The 23,040-nt window shown below is 38.4% G+C and overlaps 1 protein-coding gene across 3 annotated transcripts in view; it reads left to right on the top strand.

Annotated features, from left to right (window-relative positions):
• The window catches only part of LOC105353570 (tankyrase-1-like), a 29,730-nt gene extending 7,947 nt beyond the window's left edge, over window positions 1-21,783 (top strand). The window contains exons 9-28 of one of the 3 annotated variants that reach the window (XM_023958675.1): window positions 1-164; window positions 278-399; window positions 4,147-4,238; window positions 4,327-4,405; window positions 4,490-4,661; window positions 4,796-4,875; window positions 6,289-6,434; window positions 6,542-6,707; window positions 14,943-15,162; window positions 15,315-15,424; window positions 15,526-15,714; window positions 15,854-16,097; window positions 16,262-16,344; window positions 16,487-16,607; window positions 16,687-16,784; window positions 19,722-19,796; window positions 19,945-20,050; window positions 20,125-20,311; window positions 20,395-20,551; window positions 20,634-21,783. The exon at window positions 1-164 is cut by the window's left edge and continues 23 nt beyond it. In XM_023958675.1, coding sequence (XP_023814443.1) covers window positions 1-164; window positions 278-399; window positions 4,147-4,238; window positions 4,327-4,405; window positions 4,490-4,661; window positions 4,796-4,875; window positions 6,289-6,434; window positions 6,542-6,707; window positions 14,943-15,162; window positions 15,315-15,424; window positions 15,526-15,714; window positions 15,854-16,097; window positions 16,262-16,344; window positions 16,487-16,607; window positions 16,687-16,784; window positions 19,722-19,796; window positions 19,945-20,050; window positions 20,125-20,311; window positions 20,395-20,551; window positions 20,634-20,720 — 2,698 coding nt within the window. In that variant the 3' untranslated portion in view covers window positions 20,721-21,783. The remainder of the gene's footprint in view (window positions 165-277; window positions 400-4,146; window positions 4,239-4,326; window positions 4,406-4,489; window positions 4,662-4,795; window positions 4,876-6,288; window positions 6,435-6,541; window positions 6,708-14,942; window positions 15,163-15,314; window positions 15,425-15,525; window positions 15,715-15,853; window positions 16,098-16,261; window positions 16,345-16,486; window positions 16,608-16,686; window positions 16,785-19,721; window positions 19,797-19,944; window positions 20,051-20,124; window positions 20,312-20,394; window positions 20,552-20,633) is intronic. The other 2 variants (XM_023958677.1, XM_023958676.1) reach the window with 2 other exon arrangements.
• The last annotated feature ends 1,257 nt before the right edge of the window (window positions 21,784-23,040 follow it).

Below are 23,040 nucleotides of genomic sequence, written 5' to 3'. Positions count from 1 at the left end.
GGACCTGTGGCAGTTCACCCCCCTCCATGAAGCTGCATCCAAAAACAGAATGGAGGTTTGTTCCCTGCTGCTGAGCCACGGCGCCGATCCCACCCTGCTCAACTGCCACAGTAAGAGCGCTGTAGACATGGCCCCCACCCCGGAGCTTAAGGAACGGCTCACCTGTGAGTTCTGCTGGGGTTCATGAATTTGTGGAATCCACAGCTTTTCATGCAAATGCATTACTCTGAAAAGACTCGTATAATTACTGCATTTATAATTTTGTTTTTCCATCTAGATGAGTTCAAGGGCCACTCTCTGCTGCAGGCGGCCCGTGAGGCCGACATAGCCAAAGTAAAGAAGACCCTGGCTCTGGAAGTTATTGGCTTCAAACATCCTCAAACAAATGAGACAGCTCTGGTCAGAAGAAGTTCTTATACTATTACTTTTTTTTGTCAGAGAACAGCTAAGAAATTCAATGGGGTGGTGCTGCTATAAAAAGTTTTTATAAATTACCATAAAAAGGATCCTGGGATTAAATTGTTTTGTAATAAAGCAATATATGTATGTTCAATATGCCTGATAATTGATATCTGCAATCTGCTGACCTGCAAGCGAAATTGCCAAAGTCAGAATAGGAGGATTTTTCCTCTTATTATTAAGAGACTTTGTTAAAGTCGCCTTAAAAAATATAATGGAAAAAAACTGAAATATAACGGTATTTTACTGTTCCCTTTTGCATTTATCAGATGGCATCCAAGGAGCAGAGTCATCAGTTTTATATGGGATGTTAACAACCTCAGCATTTACTTAGACTAGAAACTGGCACATGAAATTACTAGATGGTGACAATAGATCAAAAATTAAATTAGCAGGGTTCTCGTGGAGTCTTAAAGAGCCTTAAAGGCCTTGAATTTGAAAAATTGGAAATAAGGCCTTACAAAACCTTTTAAAAGTCTTCAATTTTTATATCTTTGTCATAAAAATAATGCAATTTAAAACTTTTTCTAGTCGTACCAGGCCTGAAAGTATGATGGTAGAAGATCTTGCAGAGGTACCAACAGCTGTGTGTTTGGTATATGCTGCTTTAACATTCATACAAAAACGGCTACAGGCTGATGCTGCTAAAACTGTGCACCAGGCTGCACTTTATTCCATCATTTTAGCGTCTCTGTGGTTTTTAGTGTTTCATTATCGCCACAGAATCTGATTTGCATCCCTCTCTCCTCTCACGGTAGACAGATGGAGGTGCCTTTTTCTGCATCAGTTTTTCATTTCAATAATAAATTTAAATGTTTTTTCCAAAAACTACATTTTATTTAGATGTAAAATTTATTCACAACTCCGTTCATATGCATTAGGGGTGTAACGATTCATTTTAACATAATTTATGTCATAATCTGTGGTCGGTGATAAGATTAATATGACATTGATTCATTTAAAACAATTCAATTGTATCTGATTCACTTACCTAAAATCGATCCAGTGTCACTCAGAGATAAATACCTAACAACTTAACAGTGCACTTCACCTGCACTTAACAGTGCAGGTGAAGTTTTCCAGATTTCTTGTGAGATAGTATAGTGTAAATTAAATATGTGCGCAAAGAGGAAACAAGAATCGGTGTTCGACTCATTGATTACTTTACTTTATTAACTGGATGAAATATTAATTAAATTACTTTACTCATTCACCAATTTAAAAAGTAATTCACTACTCTTTACCTTTTTCCACTCGCATACAAATTCTAAAGGGATTAAAGCTAGCTCAAACAAGATACCCTCAAAATAAAAACATAAAGGCTACATAAGGGAATGCAGGTTTTTTAGCATCACCTCATTAATTTAAATAAAGCATTATACTAGGGCAGTGGAAAGCAGTTCATCTCCAGGACAAAACTTGCATTTAACTGAAATATCTTTGCCTTTGTTTTAAAAAAATTGGAAATAATTTAAATATCTTGCCGAATGACCCTACATATTGGTTTATGTCCATATTTCCGCTCTCTTCATCTTACTTTGTCCAATCTCCAACTCTGCATTAGCACACATGCATCAGTAACTGTTTTTTTTTTTATTAGTATCCGTTTTGGTCCAAGAGTCAATGTCGGAGCAAACTGTTTACAAACATTCTGTTTCATTAGTCATCTATTATCACTACTCCACCAAAATGTAGTAATGAAATCATGAGGCATTCTGTAGTTTAGTACTAGTAATTTCTTACCTTACTTGACAGGTTATTGTTCTGAAATTCAAGGATTTTGTTTTTCCTTCCTCCATACTATGGAAGCGATTCTGTAGCATAATAAATAAAAATAAATAATAATAATAAATAAAAGTCAAACCAAGAAATGCTTTTTCATTTTCAAAATCTGCAGCTGAAGCTGCATTTCTTGACTCAAAATTAAAATGAAAAAGCAATCCGCCAAAATGCTTTTCTTCAACACCGCTTATTCCGTCACTTAATTAAAATGACAATAAAAATTGTATTTTCAAAAAGTTCTATGGTATGTGTTTAGCAAAATTCATTTAGAAATGTCTAATTTGACAATTAACATGGATTAACAGAAATTTTCATTTTCAAAATGTAAGTGCATCAAATGACACAAAATTATAATGAAAAATCAATACTTAAAAATGCTTTTTCACTTCAACTTTAAAACCGCTTATTCTGTGTCAAAGTTAAAACGAAAATGCAAAGAGGGGATTGCATTTACGTTTTCACATCCACCCTGTGAATAGTGTCTTCCGATGATTTTACACCCCCCCCCCCCCCCCCCCCCCCGAGAAACCAAATTAAAAAAAAAAAATTGAGCGAGCAGACCCTTAATAATAAAAAGTAGAAAATGAAAGAGCATTTTGAAGTAATGATTTTTCATTTTAATTTTGTGTCATTTGATGCAGTTACATTCTGAAAATTAAAAAGCATTTCTGTTAATCCATTTTAATTGTCAAATTAGACATTTCTAAATTAATTATGCTACACATTTACCTGATAACTTTTTGAAAATGAAATGTCAAATACCATTTTCATTATCATTTTAATTAAGTGACAGAATAAGCTGTGTTGAAGTAGAAAATGAAAAAGCATTTTGAAGGAATGCTTTTCCATTTTAATTTTGAGTCATTTGATGCAGCTTCATTTTGAAAATTAAAAAGCATTTGTCGTTTTGCCTTTATTTTATTATGCTACAGAATCTTCCATACGATACAGCTGTGAATTAGGCAGAGAAATTAGTCTTAATATTTCATATGCAATGTCTTAAAAAGATCTTCAGAAAGTTTTAAATTTAACTTTAAATTTAACTTAAAGTTTTAAATTTAACCCTGACTACACATAAACTCAAAGAAAGCATCTGGTGAAAAATTAAAGATTGTGATGAAAGTATTAGAAAACTGATGTGAAATGTAATGAAAGTGGTTTGTTGAACTTAAAGGGCCTGTACCATGCTATTCTTAAGTCTTTTATAGTAAACAATATCCATGTATATAATATATTACCTTTGGCACCAGCTTTCGCTCCGTGTGGGTGCCGCTTATTTCATGAAGTCATCCTAGCTGCTGCCTCGGCAGCAGTTCAGAATCTCGCCCATGCAAACAAACAACATTCAAACTTTTGCAAATATGGATGAGCATTCAGCATTAAAAATAGGAAGCAAAGCTAATTTCTCAGAGAATGTGTGTGTGTGTTAGCCTGGAGGCAGTGTTGGCAGTGGAAACTCTCCCTAGAAGGGGCTTTTCTGTTTGGTCTATGTCAGCTCAAGAGAATGCACTCGTTTTCGTGGATAGGGAGGGGCTGCTGCTCAGAGCGCAGGTTTTTAGAGGAATGCTCAGAAATGTGTGAACGGATCAAAAAACCGCTTTGGGGTTTCTTTTTGTGAGGATTGAACAATCTAATACACTTAAGAGCTAAAAAAATAGATTTTTTGCATGGTATAGGCCCTTTAAAGGAGTAGAAGTCTTATCACCTTTAATCACAAGTATTAAATTTTCTGGGTTCAACTTGCAGGTTCCTAAATAAATCTAAATCTTTTGACTCAAAAGACTATTTTGTGTCTTGACTATGTTGACTGGTGTCATTTTCTGTGCATCTTAAAAAAAGTCTTTATTGACTTAGTAGAAATGCAAATAAATAGTTTTGATGTTGATGTATTGTTGTGTTTTATAGCACTGTGCTGTGGCTTCTCCCCACCCAAAAAGAAAGCAGGTGACAGAGTTGTTGCTGCGTAAAGGTGCCAACATCAATGAGAAGAACAAAGAGTATGTACCTTTTAGTACAAACTGTTGAGAGAAAATACATTTTAAAGAAGATGCATTGAATTTACTAACAGAAAATCCTGTTTTACAGCTTTATGACTCCGCTGCACATTTCTGCCGAGAGAGCTCACAATGATGTCCTGGAAGTGTTACAAAAACATGGAGCGAAGGTGTGGGCTTGTGCTTTCAGGTTTGTCTCTTTGTGATTAATCAGGTTTGTGTAGAGACAGTATTTTTGTCAATTTTAAATGCAGGTGAATGCGGTGGACACTCTAGGTCAGACTGCTCTCCACAGAGCTGCTCTGGCAGGTCACATCCAGACCTGCAAGCTACTGCTGAGTTTTGGAGCAGACGCCGCCATTGTTTCTTTGCAGGGTTTCACTGCAGCCCAAATGGGCAACGAGGCAGTGCAACAGATCCTTAACGGTAAACGTCTATCTTTTCAAGTTATTAGCTTCACTTTTTCTAAAATAAAAGTACATCTTGCCTCAAGATTAAACGGATTTAAGAAATTTGTTTGGCACAATTGATCCTGTTCTCAATTCTTTTTCTGTCTTCAGAAAATGTTCCTACACGTAATTCAGATGTTGACTACAGATTTCTGGAAGCTGCCAAAGCGGGGGATCTGGACACCGTGCAGGTGAATTCTTTGTTTCAATGCAAAAATACAAACTAGATACACTATATTGCCAAAAGTATTTCCTCACCTATCCAAATTATCAGAATCAGGGATCCTAGTCACTTGGCCTGGCCACAAATGTAAAAAACTGAGCACTCTGGCATGTTTTTACAAAAATTTGTGAAAGAATGGGTCGCTCTCAGGAGCTCAGTTAAATCCAGCATGAAACTGTCATAAAATGCCACCTGTGCAACAAATCAAGTCATGAAATTTCCTTGCTCCTAATTATTCCGTTGTCAACTGTCAGCTCTATCATAACAAGATGAAAGAGTTTGGGAACAACATCAGCTACCAAGTGGTAGGCCACGTAAACTGACAGAGGGGTCAGCGGATTTTGAAGGTAATAGTACAAAGAGGTCACAGACTTTCTGCACAGTCAATTGCAGAGCTCCAAACTTAATGTGACCTTCAGATTAGCTCAAGTACAGTATGCAGAGACTTTTATGGAATGGGTTTCCATGGCCGAGCAGCTGCATCCAAGCCACACATCACTAAGTGCAATGCAAAGCGTTGGATGCAGTGGTGTAAAGGACACAAACACTGGACTCTAGAGTGTTCTCTGGAGTGATGAATCACGTTTTGCCATCTGGCAATCTGATGGATGAGTCTGGGTTTGGCGGTTAACACGACACCGGTCCATTTCGGACTGCTTTGTGCCGAGTGTGAAATTTGGTGGAGGACGAATTATGGTGTGGGGTTGTTTTTTAGGACTTGGGCTTTGCCCCTTAGTTCCTGTGAAAGGAACCCTAAATGCTTCAGGATACCAGAACTTTTTGGACTATGCCATATTCACAACTTTGTGGGAAGAGTTTGGAGTGGGCCCCTTCCCCTTCTAACATGAATGCAGCAGTGCACAAAGTAAGGTCCATAAAGACATGGATCATGTCTGGTTTGGATAAACTTGACTGGCCTGCACAGAGTCTTTACTTGAACCTGACACAATACCTTTGGGATGAATTAGACCAGAGACCGAGAGCCAAGCCATCTCAATCAACATCAGTGTGTCACCTCACCAATGTACTTTGGTGAGGTGAATGGTTAGAAATTCCTATAAACACACTCCTCAACCATGTGGACAGCCCTCCCAGAAGAGTAGAAGCCTGTAATAGCTGCAAGAGGTGGCTCTGCATCATATTGAACTATATTGGTTAGTATTGGGATGGCTCTTCAGTTCACATGTGAGTCAAGGCAGGTGAGCAAATACTTTTGGAAATGTAGTTTAAATTGACGTTTGTGATGTTTTGGGTGTTTTAAGAGTCCATTGCATTGGACATTTTTAATCCTTTTTGACAGCAGCAGTTAAGAAAAGACCAAACATTTTCCTTATCCAAACTTTAGCCATAATGATTGCAATAATTATCACCTTTGTTGCAGCAACTTTGTACCCCCCAAAATGTCAACTGTCGGGATTTGGAGGGTCGCCACTCCACCCCGCTCCACTTTGCTGCTGGTTACAACAGAGTTGCTGTTGTTGAGTACTTGCTTCATCATGGAGCTGATGTTCATGCAAAGGACAAAGGGTATGCCTTTCCATTATGTATTTAACATTAGAAAATTAAGACATTCTTTAGAGATTTGATATTTTCAGGATTCATTTGAGTGATGACTTTGACTTATTTTTCTGCAGTGGCCTGGTTCCCCTCCATAATGCATGCTCATATGGCCATTACGAAGTGGCTGAACTGCTGGTTAGACACGGAGCTTCAGTAAATGTGGCTGACTTGTGGAAGTTTACGCCACTTCATGAGGCTGCAGCCAAGGGAAAGTATGAGATCTGTAAACTTCTGCTCAAAGTAAGCATCCATTAATGTCATCCCCATTGTTTGACTCTAAGTAGGGCTGGGCGATTCATCCATTAATTCGAATTTGTTGTTTTAGATATAAAATCGAGATTTGATTTTCCCAGCTCTTTACTCTCTTGCGCTTCAATTGTGTAGGGTAAAGTCAATCCACCGGTCTCTCCCAAAGCGCAAATGTGAAAATGGCAACAAGCAAAGAAGAGCTACCTCCGCAAGGCTGAGAAATAAAAAACACTAGCACACGCACCGTGGGAAACGCTCCCCATCCCTGTAACTTTTGCTAGTTGCCTCCGTACAGCTTTTGGCTGCTGATGAAACAGAACATGTTACGATTTATACTGGGTTCCAGACAAAATTGGTTGATAAACCTGTTGGATTTACAGCAGCAACATTTAATAAAGTGTTGATTTGGAGACAGCGGTGTCTTAGACCAGTGTTTTTCAACCAGTGTGCCGCGGCACAGTAGTGTGCCGTGAGAGATGGTCAGGTGTACCGTGGGAAATTCGTAATTTTCACTGATCTAAAAACATTTACCATCGCCAGGATATCAGCTCTGTGTTCATCCAAGCAGGCCCTGATAAAACACTGAGTAATAAGGAATATGAAAGATCATAAAATATTTTTTTCTTTGTGTTTATTTGATTCTTTTAAAGACAATTTGATAAGAATGACGGTCCCGCTATTTAGCCGCAGTTTTAGCAGATACCGGTAGCTCTGTTTTTGGAAAAGTCCCGCCCCTTCAACTGTCTCCACCAATCATTCTTGGAGGCTTAATCATATGTTATCAGTCTGACCAGACTGATGAAATACGATTTTTTACATTTTTGGATGCTGGTGTGCCGGAGGATTTTTGTCAAGAAAAAAGTGTACCTTTGGGTCAAAAATGGTTGAAAAACACTGTCTAGACACTGGTGCTGTAATAATATGATGTTAAATGCTATGCTAACGAGCAGTTCCTTGTGTCGCTTTCATAGATTAAACTGCAACAGTTTAATCTAAGAGTCAACATAACTTAAATTACAATCCAAATGACTCGTCTGCATAGGAGGCAAACATTTAAACGTTTAATAATTCAAGCTGCCATAAGATTGTTTTAGCACATTTAACGTTGACAATTTATCGTGATTCTTATTAAGGTAAAAATGCTGCAAAATGAACGCACTTCTGGATTTGATTTGAGAACCTGTAATATAGAATGTGAAAACTAGTGCATCAAAAATCTGCATCTGTGTGTAGAAAAGTTCTGCTGTGAACTGACAAATTTCCATTTGCATGTGTTTATTTAGAGTTACAACTTCAAATCTGTGATTGCAACTGCTCAAATGTGCTTCTGCGTGTGTTCGAATCTGCTGGCGCAAATCACAAGTGCGCTACAACTGCGCTCTGAATTCTTACACATTCCTTGCGAGAAACTTGTGTCTAAACTGATCTGTGTCCGATCATCTGTGTTTTTTTGCAAATATCTTTTTATTATTTTTAAACACAAGAACAAAGTTAGAAGCATTGAAACAGCATATATTTAACAATAAACCAAAGAAAATGAAAAATTAGTACAAGAAGGTACGTAGATTTGTCAGGTTGAAATTATCCTCCTATCCAGGATACTGATCACAGAGTTAACAATTTGTCATGAACTTTTCTTGTTTTGTACATAAACCATTTTTCCCAGTCCTTCAGAAATCTGTCTTCCTTCATTCTTAGTTTGTATGTAAGTCTCTCCATTGTTTGGATTTCTTCCACAATATACATCCATTGCTTGTGTGTTGGGGCTTCAGCCTTCTGCCAGTTCTTAGTTATGGCTTTCTTTGCTGCCACTAGAAGAACTTTTACTAGGTTTTGGTCCATTTTATGTACTGTTCCCTCTAAGTAACCCAGATACATCACAAGACAGGTTCGGGGTATCTTATAACTGAGTGTTTCACATATATCAGAGTGGATGGTGACCCAGAAGGGCTTTATTTTCTCACATTCCCAAAAAATATGTGTCTGATTTGAGTCTTTATCCATGCAAGTTCTCCAGCAGAGTTGCTGAGTTTTAATTAGCTTGCCCTTGATTTGTGGTGTTATAAAATATCTTATTTGGTTTTTCCAGGCAAATTCTCGCCATTTTAGTGACTGTGTAGTGGTTTGGTGAACTTTCCACATATCATCCCACATCTCCTCTGAGATTTTTTCTCTCAAATCCATTTCCCATTTTGCTTTGACATATAGAGTTGACCCCATTTTTGATTCAATAAGGTGCTTATATAGAACTGATATAACCTTGGGAATATTTTCACTGTAGGCTTGTATAAATGTCTTAATTATTGGGTGTATTTTGTGTTCCTCTATTTTGATTTGTTTTTCATAGTAGTCTCGCATTTGCATATATCTGAATAGGTCCTGATTTATTAGACCATATGTGTCTTTAAGTTCCTGAAATTCTCTTATTTCGCCTTTCTTTAACATTGTGGACATGGCCGTAATACCCATTGTTTGAATCTGTGGTCAAATTGTGCAGGTCTAAATTTGTCGTCATATGCTGTCCATTTCAGCAATCCGATTTCATTACCTAATTTTAATTGTTTTATAACACAATACCAGTTCTCAAGAGTAAATAATGTTATTGGATTTAGATCTAAATGCTCTTTAGCAGTGGCTAGGATCCCGTTTTCCCCCATACATGTTTGAATTGGGAATCTGGGTGTACAAAGTTCTATATCTTTCCATCGGGCAACATATTCTGTATTACACCAGTATACTAAACGATGTATTTGGGCAGCTCTAAAATATTCTTTTAGATTAGGTAAGGCTCTTCCCCCCTTAATATTGGGTAGTTGTAAGGTGTGGTATCGTATTCTTGGTCGTTTTCCTTCCCATATAAATCTTGATGTAAGTTTATCCCATTTTTGGAATTGGGATTGTGGGATCTCTACTGGTAAAGCTAGAAAGAGGTAAAGGAGGCGTGGTAGTATATTCATTTTTATAACATTTATTCTTTCACTTAATCCTAGTGCGTATGTGGACCATCTTTCTATGTCTTTTCTGATATTGATATTTGTACGTTCATAGTTATTCTGATATAGTTTTGCTGGGTCTTTAGGTATATTCACCCCCAAGTACTCAAGTGATTTGGCATCCCATTTTATCTTCCATTCCTTTAAGCCTTGATTTTCAACGCAATTAAACATGAGTGTCTGTGTTTTATTTATATTTATTTTGTATCCTGAGCTTTGACCAAATCTATCAAAAATCTTCATCAAATTACCAAATGATTTGATTGGATCTGATAAATAGACCATAACGTCATCCGCGAACAGGCCTATAATATGTTCCTGTCCACCGATGTCTATTCCTGTTATCCTTGTGTCTTGCCTCACCATTTGGGCTAATGGTTCGATATAAAGGGCAAAGAGTACAGGGCTAAGGCAACAGCCCTGTCTAGTCCCCCTTCCGAGACTGAATCTATTTGTGAGGGAGCCGTTAATTTTGATTTTACCTGTTGGTTTGTAGTAGAGAGCACTGATGCACTTAATTGACTTTTCATTGAATCCAAATTTCTCCAATGTTAAATATAGAAATTCCCAATTGACTCTATCAAATGCCTTTTCGGCATCTAAACTTATTAAGGCAGCTGATAATTTTTTTTTATGTATTCTGTTTATGATGTGAAGTGTTCTCCTTATATTATCGTGTGTTTGTCGACCCTTGACAAATCCGGTTTGGTCCTCATCTATTAAGTTTGATATAAATGATTGGAGTCTATTTGAAATTATAGAGGTGTATATTTTATAGTCAACATTTAATATAGAAATTGGTCTGTAGTTTTGACAATATTCCTTGTCCTTTAATGGCTTAGGAAGTACTGTAATGACTGCCTCCTTCCAGGAGGGTGGAGTTTGTCCACTTGATAAAATCCAATTGAAAGTGGAGTGAAGCAGTGGAATAATTATTTCTTCGAATTCTTTATACCATTCTGATGGAAAACCATCACTCCCAGGTGCCTTGTTTGATTTCAGCTTGCCAATTGCTTTTTTAATTTCTTCCGTGGAAATTTCTGCTGTCATGATATCATTTTGTTTTGTTCCTATTGAAGGTAGGTCTAATGAGTCTAGTAAGGTTTGCATCTCCTCTTGTTTTGCAGTCATTGGCTCAGTGTATAAGTCCTCATAATAGTCCCTAAATATATTCTCAATTTCTTCTGGATTACATTTTAATTGATTTTGTTTTTGGGTCTCGTATTTTATTAATGTTTAGTTCTACTTGTCTTTCCCGTATTCGTCGAGCTAACAGCCTTGTGGCTTTGGGGCCTGAGTCGTAATAGTTCTGTTGTAAGTATCTTATTCTTGTTTCGGTCTCGTATTGAAGTATGTCATTAATCTTCTTTTTTGTTTCACTGATTAGCTGTCTTGTAGTTTGGTTTGCGTTGTCTTTGAAAGCTTGTTCCATTTCTCTCAGGTCTGAGGTAAGTGTCTCATATTGTTTTACTCTTTCTTTTTTCATCTGACTTCCAATTGCAATAAATTTCCCTCGTATCACTGCTTTGAGTGCATCCCATATAATAGCTGGATTTGATTCCCCATTATTATTTAATTCAAGATAATTTTGTATATCTATTTTAATTTGTTTGGTCACTGTTTTATTGTTTAAAATTCCTGCGTTCAGCCTCCATAGAGTATTTCTTTGCCTGCCCTTAAGTCTAATTTTTAAATAAATGGCATTGTGGTCTGATACATCAGCTACTCCAATGTTACACTCATGTGCTCTTTCTGCATGAAGAAATAATCAATCCTGGAGTAGACTGAATGAGTTTCCGAGTAGTGGCTGTAATCTTTTTGTAAAGGATGGAGATCTCTCCACACATCAATAAATCCCATTAATTTCCACATATTTTTTTACAAATTTTGAGGTTGGTTTCTTATTTCTATTCTTACTGGTTGTGTCTAAATTATAGTCCATAATCACATTTAAATCCCCTCCACAGATACATATACCTTCAGCTTCAATTGCAATAGTATCAAACAAAAGTTTGAAAAATTCTTTAGTACTTTCTGGTGGAGCATAGACATTTACCAGCGTTATTGTTGCCTGGTCAATTACTCCTTTAATTATAATAAATCGTCCTTTTTTATCTTTAACCTCCCTTTTAAATGTAAACTGAACCGTGTTCGCTATCAATATTGCTACTCCTCGTTTCCGTGGATTGGTGTGTGAGCTATAGCTTTTTTTCTCTTATATGCTTTTTTTCTTTCTTTAGTTTAGTCATAATTCTGGCCCTTTTAACTGAGTTTCCCAGACCATTTACATTTAGAGTCAGGAGATGGTATTCATTTCTTTTAGTATCCATAAATGGTTATATAGTCTTTTACAAAATAATATTCGATCTGCACGTTTCTAAATGTACCTTCTTCAACCAATAACTTAACAAACAAGAGTTTAGAACACATTTTAACTATATACATGAACAGATGCTTCCATGAAGGAAAGTCGACACTAATAGTAGCATTAAGTCGGCTCCCTTCTTGTTTTAAGGGGTAAGACCTCACAAAGAGAGAGGGCCCCTTGCTAGTGATGAGATTCATCCCATACCGGATTAATTTACCCATCCTAGTTCGCACAACAAATTCCCATTCCCACATATCCAACATTTCTCGGGTTTAATACCCATCAAGGCAAAGCATACTAACAAGTCATATTTTAATTTAGATGTCAACTATAATTATTCACTTAAAATTTTTTTTGTTGTTGTTGGTTGTTTTTTTTTTTTACTCATTCTTCGTTTGTGTCCCTGTGCTGAAATTCCTGGAGCTGTGCGTGTGCTCGTCTGGCCGCTTGTCCTGGTCTCTCTTTCCTGCTCGGTTTCCACGTAGCGACTCCAGTTGACAGTAGTTTCTCCGCCGGAGCAAACTCCTTGGTGAGTCCCAACGGGTCTTCCACCTCGTATCCTCTCTTCCTCAGATCGTTGGTCGCGTCATCGGCATCCGCGTATGTTACAACTCCGCCCGGCCAGTGCACGCGCATTTTATTGAAGGGAGTTTGGAAGCGGATTCCTTCTCTCTTCAACACCTTTTTGATGTTTATGTATGCTTTGCGTTGTTGCAGAATACTCTCCGCGTAGTCATGATCGAAAAAGATCCTTTTCTCTCCGTACATGACGATCTTTTTGTCCCACGCTTTTTTAAGTATCAAGTCTTTCACGGTGAATTGTTGAAAGCATATTACAATAGACCGTGGAGGATGACTTGCCTTTGGCTTTGGAGCTAAAGCTCGATGCGCTCTCTGAATCTGGAGATCCATGTTTAGTGAAAACTCCTCTTTGAGCCATTTGTCAATAAAAGCAGCCACCGAGATTTCTGTCGCCTCCGCCCCCTCTTTGACACCGTAGATGCGCAGGTTATTCCGCCTTGATCTCGATTCCAGGTCATCCAACTTTTCCTTTATCTTTTTCTGATCTTTCATTAAATCACACAGCACACTATTCGCTTCACGGCTCCACGTTTCCATCTCCTCCGTCCGCGCCGCAGCTACGTTTATCTTCTCTTGTTGTTCGTTCATCTCTGTTGAAATTTTGGACAATTTATGATTGATGTTCTCCCTGAATTCGGATAATTTGTCACTCATTTGAACCGTGATGTCATCTTTGAATGTTTTCAAGTCAGCCTTCATTTCGCTATGCAAACTCTGGATTTGTTTGCTAATGCTATTCAGGCTGCTCTGAAAGTTAGCCATGTCAGCTTCTGGTACTAGCATGCCTCCCTTCTCGTTGTCCTTGTCTTCTTTGCTTTGTGTGGTTGGGTTCTTCTTCTTTTTTGAAAGGCCCCCGCTCATATTCTTGCTTTCTACTCCTTGTATTGTCGTGCTCCTCGAGTTTTTGGCGGAGTTTATTCTTATTTTGGAGTTGGTCAGTGGGAGCTGTCTTTTCACGCCTCCATGTGCTGCAACGGTCACCCGGAAGTCCACACCAGAAGATTTTTACACACAGATGCAGATTTTTGATTCACAAGTTTTCACATTCTAAATGACAAGTTCTCAAATCAAATCTACAGGTGCTTTTTTTTTGGGAGCATTTTTACCTTCATAAAAATCACGATAAATTGTAAACTTTAAATGTGCTAAAACAGTCTTATGGCAGCTTGAATTATTAAACGTTTAAATGTTTGCCTCCAATGCAGACGAGTCATTTGGAGTGTATTTTAAGTTATGTTGACTCTTATAGATTAAACTGTTGCAGTGAAATGGAAATTATATTTTTGGTTGTTTGGTTTCCAAGTTATATCGTCATTTCAATATTGATCACTAATATCGCAAATCGCGAGTTTTGCTCATTTCGTGCAGCCCTAAACTGGAGGCAGAGTTAGGGAAGACGTGTTTCTTCTGTCAATCTGCTCCACCTTTGGTAAATCTGTCCTTGTTTTCGGGGCAGGTTTTAAGATTACTTTACAGTTGGTTCAGACAAAAGGTGACTGACTAAAACCCCTCTTCTCTTGGGGACCTTTTCAGCAAGAAAACAGAAGCAACTCGTTTGTGATTGAAAATAAAACATTTCATGGACAGTGTCAAAATGCCAAAAGCAGAGAGCAAAGATTGATTAAAAATCAAAACAGGAGTTTCCTAGAAAAAAGCAGTTGTTTTTTTCTGATGTTCTCATTATGTTGTGGTATCCTCTCTGTTTGCATTTAACGTGATATTTAAAAAAAAAAAAAACCTATAGTTTTTCTTTGTAAAATAATGGAATAATTTGGTTGGTAGATCTCTTTTTATCTGCCAGCCAACTTGGCTGGCGAGGCAATAATTGAGATTTTGTTCACTGGGGTTGTGACTTCAAACTTGGAGCATCAAACCACACGCAGAAAAATCTGCTACATGGCTGTTGCTACCAATAATGCTCTGCCAAATATGTTATAGTATTTCTCTTTATAAGATGCTCAAGCTAGCGGTCGCTCACAAAACATCTGCTGCATTGATTTACAAACATTTTTACAGCTTGTATTTAGTTTAACTTTGTGTTACACACAGAATTTCCAAAGGAGATGTTAAAATAGAATAGTTTTTGTTAAAAATATTCCATTATTTGTATTTTTTGTTAAAGAAAGTAAAAGCAGGGAGAAAAAAATCAATTAAAATCAAAAATCGAATTTGGGATGAAAATATCTGAGATTTTATTTTGTAGCCGTATCACTCAGCCCTTACTTGAAGTAGGGCCAAATGCATCTAAGCGGTTGCAAGAAAAGTATGTACTCTGCTTTGTAGCATGGAGCTGATCCCACTAAGAAGAACCGCGATGGCAACATTCCATTGGACATGGTTAAAGACGGAGACACAGACATCCAGGATCTACTGCGAGGTGATGCCGCCCTCCTTGATGCTGCCAAGAAGGGCTGTCTGGCTCGAGTGCAGAAGCTTTGCTCCCAGGAGAACATCAACTGCAGAGATGCACAAGGGCGCAACTCCACGCCACTACACTTGGCAGGTGCAAGAAGCTTTTGTTTTATCCTAGGTTAAAGTTTAAGTGTCGGTCTGTGGTAAAATATAGCATTATTTTTAAAGTGGAGAATGTGTAGGCATTGTTGTTTGATGCATACCACACATTTTGCTGTGCTTGATGCTGTTCATCATTTATAGCTGGTTACAACAACCTGGAGGTAGCAGAGTATCTGCTGGAGCATGGGGCTGATGTCAATGCTCAGGACAAAGGTGGCCTTATCCCTCTTCATAACGCAGCTTCTTATGGGGTCAGTTAGCAGAACAGAAACTTTCTTTTATAACTTTCAAAAAAAAAAAGAAAGTAACGTAGAATTTAGAGTTTGACTTGTGCAACTTTTCTTTCTCTCAGCATGTTGATATTGCTGCCCTCCTGATCAAGTACAACACATGCGTGAATGCAACAGACAAATGGGCTTTCACACCTCTCCATGAGGCAGCCCAGAAAGGTCGCACTCAACTTTGTGCTCTGCTGTTGGCTCATGGAGCCGACCCCACCATGAAGAACCAGGAGGGCCAGACGGCTCTGGACCTGGCCACGGTTAGCACATGCTACTTTTATAATTGCATAAAATTTTTATTACTGTAGCACTACTCTAAAGTAGTCAATAATGTGGAACATGTTTAGCAGAAGAAAACTGCAATGTTGTTTTGTGTTTGTTGACCTGGCTTGGCTGCAGGCTGACGACATCCGAGCTCTATTAATGGACGCCATGCCACCAGACGCCCTGCCCAGCTGCTTTAAGCCTCAAGCAACAGTGGTCAGTGCCTCTGTCATCTCCCCTGCCTCCACTCCATCTTGTCTGTCAGCCGCCAGCAGCATAGACAACTTGGCCGGGCCCCTCACAGAGTTGGCAGCAGCTGCTGCAGGGACATCAGGGGTGGCAGACGGCGCCACCGGATCAGACCGCAAAGAAGGAGAGAGTAAGTGTGTTTCACTCAGCATCACAAGAAGTAGGGATGTCCCAATCCAATCACGAGATCAGAAACTGGGACATCCCTAATAAGAAGCACCTGTCTATTTGTCACTGCTTCAAAAAATGACAAAGCTTCTGTAACCTGTAGTCCGATATGATGTCCCCTCACAGTGGCAGTGCTGGACATGAACATAAGTCAATTCCTGAAGAGCTTGGGGTTGGAGCATCTAAGGGACATCTTCGAGAGGGAGCAGGTTTGTGATCATTCCAGACTCTCAGAGCGCATCGGCAGCTTCAGAAGTCACGTCAAGCCAAGTCAAGTCAAGTCAAGCCAAGCCAAGGCAGCAACAGGCACCTTGTTTGAAGTGTTGTTTTTATGTATTTCTCGTCTTCCAGATCACATTGGATGTGTTGGTTGATATGGGCCACGAGGAACTGAAAGAAATAGGGATTAATGCGTATGGCCACCGACACAAACTTATCAAAGGTGTTGAAAGACTGCTCGGGGGGCAGCAAGGTGAGGAGATATTTTGGAAACGTTTTTTTTTTTTTTTTAACATATTTGAAAATATCTTAATTTGTTCTATACTTCGCAGGTGCCAATCCATACTTGACATTCCACTGTGCCAACCAAGGCACCATCTTAATAGACCTTTCACCTGATGACAAAGAGTACCAGTCTGTGGAGGAGGAGGTATTCAACATCTATAGTATATCTGTGTTGTTTAACCATAACCCCACCGAGATGATCTAAACCCACTCATGAAAAAGGGAAATTATCAGTCACTATCTTTAATGTCACAATATGGAACAATTTCTAAACATTCACGGTTTTACACAGTCACAGATTTTTTTTCAGTCATGTGACTCCTCCAGTTCATCACAAAAGCTCAGACAACTCAAGACGCGTCTATGAGACTTTTGCGTCCGAGGAAATTTTCTCAGTAAGGAAATGGAGATGAAGGATGGAGATGAAGAGCAGGCCGGTCCGTTGGCTTCCTTGCTGGCTGCTGGAGAATATTTCACAGCTATTTCCACCATTTCCCTAATCGCTAGAACCGAAGTTTGCGCCCCTCCAAATAACCTTCTATGCTGAGGAAGATGATCATGGAGGATAATTATCATCCGGATGAATGAAACTGGCTTCTCAGGGCTCCAGACTAACTTTTTTCACCAGGAGCACAGTGGCCCCTAACTGAAAATTTTAGGGGCACAACCAGAAAATTTAGGGGCGCATACCGTCAACATGCAAACCAGATCTACTAATTTCCACTGTATTACGAATAAATACTTTAATAATAGATGCAGAAATTACAATGTGCTGTTTCTAATTCAGTGTCACATTTTATTCTTCACTTTTGAAAATGCAACAAGGTAAACTGACAGCACCATCACTGTCATGACAGTACAAATAGTAAAGAAAACGGATGGAAATTTATCTTTGTGATACCAAATAGGTGCAGCCAAGATGCACAATAAGCGTGTTTGAGATCACCCAGGTGGACTCAACGCTGCGCAGATCACCTGGTGTGTGACATATATTTTTGTTTTTGCTCCAACATCAACTGTCAATCATCGTTGGTCTCCCCAACGATCCAGGCGAGCCGCCGGTTCATCTCAAACACGTCTATCGTTGCATTTTCCCCACGTATTTTCAGTGTGTCTAAAACTAATGTTGTTTTTGCCCGCACGTGTTTAATGTTCAAGCCCCGTTAGCTGTCACGCATGTACGTGGGGGACATTTATTCTCCTCAGCTGACCCGACTCCCGCGGGAGCGGTGTGCTGCCGTAACAGCCGTGCATAACCGTTTGATGCGCCGCCTTAACCCTAACCAAAACCCTAAACATTCCTCCGGTTCTGTGAGACCCAGAGAAAAGTTCAGCACGGACTGCATGTATTTAGAAAATTATGAGCGAATAGATACGTTCTAGAAAGGAAAGTAAGGAACTCCTTAATGTGGTCCGGGGAGGGAGGGGGCTGTCAGGTGTCCTGCTTTCAAGCCCTGTCATTGTCCCGCCCCCAACAGTCATTTACCCCACTGTGATTGGTTGGTCATCTCCGTGCACGACAATGAAAAAGTGTCATTCATTAAAACTGGCGGGCTGCAGTAACATTAAATTTTCATTTTGAGCGGGGGCCACAAAATATCATCTTGGGGGCCGCAAATAGCCTGCGGGCCGCGAGTTTGAGACCCCTGCTGTACACTCTGTCACTGGTACACTAGCCGCAGGCCGGAAGAACGAATCAATAGTTCGCTTGCTCATAGCTCAGACGCACATATCAGGTTGTGATGATATTTATTTGTTATTCCTTCCCACAGATGTTTACGCCGCTCGATTATCTCTAGGCCCCGCCCCCTCCACGCATTTTTGCCACTTACAGTGACTTATTCTTCTCACACGCAGTGGCCGCTTCACAGACGAGCATCACGCGAGAATGTGTGCTCGCGTTTCATGAGTATGTGCGCGAGTGTGTGTCTGCCTGCGTGTGCGCTCGCGTCTCAAATTATTTCATTGATTATCGATGTGCCCCCTCCACATTTAATGTATAAAAAAATACGGAGGGTGGGGGAGGCAAATTTACTTGTCGCACATGTGCGACTGGATGTAAAATTCAGTCGCACACTCTCAAATTTTGGTCGCAAAATGCGAGCAATTGGTCGCAGTCTGGAGCCCTGCTTCTTCTAAAAGAAGCGACGCTCAAAACACACTGCCGCCGGACTGTTCCAGACGCTCAAATTGCGTTGCAGGACCTCTCGCACTTAACGGAACAAGGAAGCACTGGCTCCCGGTTTTAAGAACAGATTGATTTTCATAATTTGCGTTTTAAAATACGCTACAGTAGAGCAATAGACTGTAATATTGCTATTTATGTTGAGCAATATTCCAATGTTCTTTAATGAATATTTTACAAAATATCAGAAAGGTTTTAAATGAGTAAGGATTAGTGATGTGCATTCTTCGGCTGCGGGGATGGGTGGGGTTCTGCGTATTTGCGGATTCTGCGTAGTCACAGTATTCCCTATGTAAAAATGCAAGCCCTTGCAATTTTTTTCCCCAAATTCTAAAATAACTAATGTACTCATTCACTTCTTCACCTCTTGAACTCCTCAGTCAGAATGCATTTAAATGGTAACAGTAAGTCTAAAACGCAGCAGCTCATCTTTCAAAAAAGAACCAGTAAAAAGAAACGCACAGCTCCACCTTGCCAGGAATTCTGATTTGAAATAAGCTTTGGGAATTTGTTAGGTTTTAAGATTTACACACATGTGATCCATCTGATTATTCCATCAATTTTAGCTTTTTTTCAGTTCCTCAAAAGAGATTTAAAAGTGGAGCGGACCAGGCTTTTCCTTTGGTCAGCCCCCAAACTATTGGGTTGCCCTCCTATATACAACTCAACTTAATCATTATTGTGGTCTTACTTTTATCAGTTGTTCTTTGGTAATAATATTTTCATGGTTTTATGTACAACACTTTGCAAGCAATTGATTTGGTAAAATCTAATAATAAGAAGTAAATTGAGAATTGGAGTAAAAAAATGTATTGATTATTTTTTAAATTGTTTATGTGCATTGATTTGTTACAAGTTTTCATTTTTAATCCAGTATAATTGTGTTGTTTCGCGCAGATGCAGAGCACTATCAGAGAGCACAGAGATGGAGGCAATGCCGGGGGGGTTTTCAGCAGATACAACATCATCAAGGTATGCTTTATTTTTTTGAATGATGGCATTTAGTTAAAAAGCTATTGAGAACTTACCACAACATTCATTTTACCTTGAAATATCATAATCTTTTAACATTGATTGGGATAAGTTTCTGGAAATAATGTTGGGTTTTTGTGCTACACAGATTCAAAAGGTTGTAAATAAAAAACTGCGGGAACGATGCGCCCACCGACAGAAGGAGATCGCAGATGAGAACCACAACCATCATAACGAGCGCATGTTGTTTCATGGTAAAGCTCACGGCAGTACTATTTGTTGTATGAGGGTAAAAGGAATCTGATTGTTCGGTCATGATTTCTTCCAGGTTCACCGTTCATCAATGCCATCATCCATAAAGGCTTTGATGAGCGTCATGCTTACATTGGAGGAATGTTTGGAGCAGGGATCTACTTTGCAGAGAACTCTTCAAAGAGCAATCAGTATGTCTATGGCATCGGTGGTGGTACCGGATGTCCCACGCACAAAGACAGATCTTGTTATCTTTGCCACAGGTAACTTCACTCTAACTGACTCAAGCGATTAGTGTGAATTTCTACTGCTGTTGCTGTAATATTTGCATCTTCTAAACCCTCAGACAAATGCTGTTCTGTCGGGTGACTCTGGGAAAATCCTTCCTGCAGTTTAGTGCCATGAAAATGGCCCATGCCCCTCCTGGACATCATTCAGTAATCGGGAGGCCCAGCGTTAACGGTTTGGCTTATGCGGAGTATGTCATCTACAGAGGAGAGCAGGTGAATGCACAACAGGACAGAAAAGCTATTCAACCCAAATATTTGCTATTGCATGTAGTAATGCGATGTTCCTTTCTTACAGGCCTACCCAGAGTACCTCATCACGTACCAGATCCTTAAACCAGAGTGTGCAGCCCAGTCTGCTGCAGTAGCTGAACAGAAGTCTTAATTACTTTATACTTTGCACATTTTGAAAATGACTTTATGCCTGATTTTTTTCTCTCCTTTATATTGCAAATGCCTGAACACATTTTTCCCATCACCTGACACATTTCCAGCCTCCTGCCATGTAGAAACCACGGTGATCAGTGCATAAACAAATATAACATACAATTCTTTTTTAGGCCTCGTTTTATCTTTAATATATGCATGCATATGAATACAGAAGCATGTAAGGTCCAGTAGCTTGTTGTTTCCCTCTTCTTATGTCCGGGAGGATTCTGTTAAGATTTTAAGGCATGTGCATATATAGTGTGTGGAGAAACCGAAACCCCCTTTAGGCCTCTTCAGAGGCCCAGAAAGTGTTCTGAAAAGACACTCACCACATCTATGGGGTTCATTTTGTGTAGACTGATTTGTGGTAACAGAAGTTTATATTTATTAATACTTATAATTGTATTTGACAGGTAACGCAATGTTATACTGTAAAGCTTTTGTTTTTTTCCTGTCAACCCCAGAACTCTACAAGTACTAAACTGGTATGTTTTTAATGGTTTTATTCAAGGATGCACACACCTAATTGTGAAAGGACTCTCTGTCAAATTATACTTGGGACTATTTTCCTCACATAACAATGCTGATTTGCATGAGAGATGGGTGCCAAGCAGTGCTATGTGAGTCATCGTCTGGACGTTTAGTAACATTTGCATTTCAAAGCATTACACAAGTTCATGCATTATACAGGGGAAATTGATGGATGTGGAAATGTGCACAATGGTTACTACCCCACAGCAAATGAGCTCATTGCAACACGTGCTCTGTTGCCATGGATTAACTGTTACACATAAGGATTGCACTTTTACATAGAAAGCTATTTAATTTATTTTCAATTGAGATTCAAAATTTGTGGGGGGAAAAGATTTGTACAGATTGTGTAAATGGTTGTGTATAACTTGCTGTTAAACAGTATCTTTGAGTTCAACTGTAAATGACACACATTTTCCTTTCATGTCTTTTGGGTTCTACCCCCCCCCCCCCCTTATTTTTTTTAAATAAATCTCCCATTAACAGCTCATTGTCCATTGCTTTTACTTTTTAATACACTCGGAGTGAATAAATATTTTTTAAGGTAGCATCTTTTTTATAGGTAATTGTTAATGTAAGATTCACATGTAAGAAAAATATTTTTTCTCTATTTTAGGTGCATGAATTTAACATTCATAATTGAATAAAGATAAAAAGAAATTCATACTTTTTAAACGTTCAAGTTTATGAAGTCAAAAATTAATGTCATGACGGAATTTTAGTTGCAGATAAATGCCTAAAATAAATTTTATTTAAAAAATCCTGACCTATGTCAGTTCTATGTATCCAGGAACTGCACTAAAAAAAGTCACCTTTAAAATAAGATAAAAAATAAATTCCTAGTTTTTTAGTTTGTTGGTGAAATCAATTTAACATTTCATTTTTTAAATTTTACATTAAAATTGTTTTGTAAATGCTTTTTCCAAAATTTGTTTTTTCTTTTTGCTGTTGTAAACATCAGTTATATAGTTATAGTTTGCTCATTGGTAAACAATACAACATTAACAGAATTGTGGTGTGGAAAATGTTTTTCAGCTGGCAGGAATAAAAAAAAAATCCTTTCACTGTTTCAAAATGAGATTGCCACACAACCCCATGTTATTTCTTTCTGGAATAAGTTTGGTTGTAGAATTCGGTGGGAAATAGTTTGGTCCCTGCCCCATAAATATTTTATCACCAATAAAATTAAAGAAATGTCTTACAAAATTATTCATACATTTTAACTTGTGAAACACTTTTTTTTTTTTACCACATTTAAAAAAAGATCTGAACATACTTTCACTCAAACGTTTTGGAAAGATTTGAATGGTTTTATAAAAACCCATCGATGTTAAGACTATAAAGTTATTCTACAAACATACTGTTTTTGGATATTTTATTCAGGGGAGATTTAATGGATAGAAAATGTATATACTTACTCATAATTATAACTACATATTTCTGCCACATTCAACAAAAAAACAGTATTTTATATTTTTCAGAAATAAATTATTCTGTATGTTAATTGTATTAAATCCTGCACAAATAAAAAAGCTGTTGGAACAGTTGAAACATTATTTCTTTTGAGATTTTAACAGAATCCTTTACCTTTATTATTTTTTCATTTTTAAACCTGTTTTATCTTGCTATTATTATGGCTTTTTCAGACATTTTTGTTCATTTTCCTGGCAAATGTAAACATGTTTTCATTTGCTTTTAGTATGGAGTGCCTATGTTTGATATGCAATATTTGTTAATAAAGTTAA

The sequence above is a fragment of the Oryzias latipes genome, chromosome 9, assembly GCF_002234675.1.
Source record: "Oryzias latipes chromosome 9, ASM223467v1".
NCBI lineage: Eukaryota > Metazoa > Chordata > Actinopteri > Beloniformes > Adrianichthyidae > Oryzias > Oryzias latipes.
Note: the sequence above shows the minus strand (reverse complement) of the source record. Positions and strands in the feature narration are given on the sequence as shown.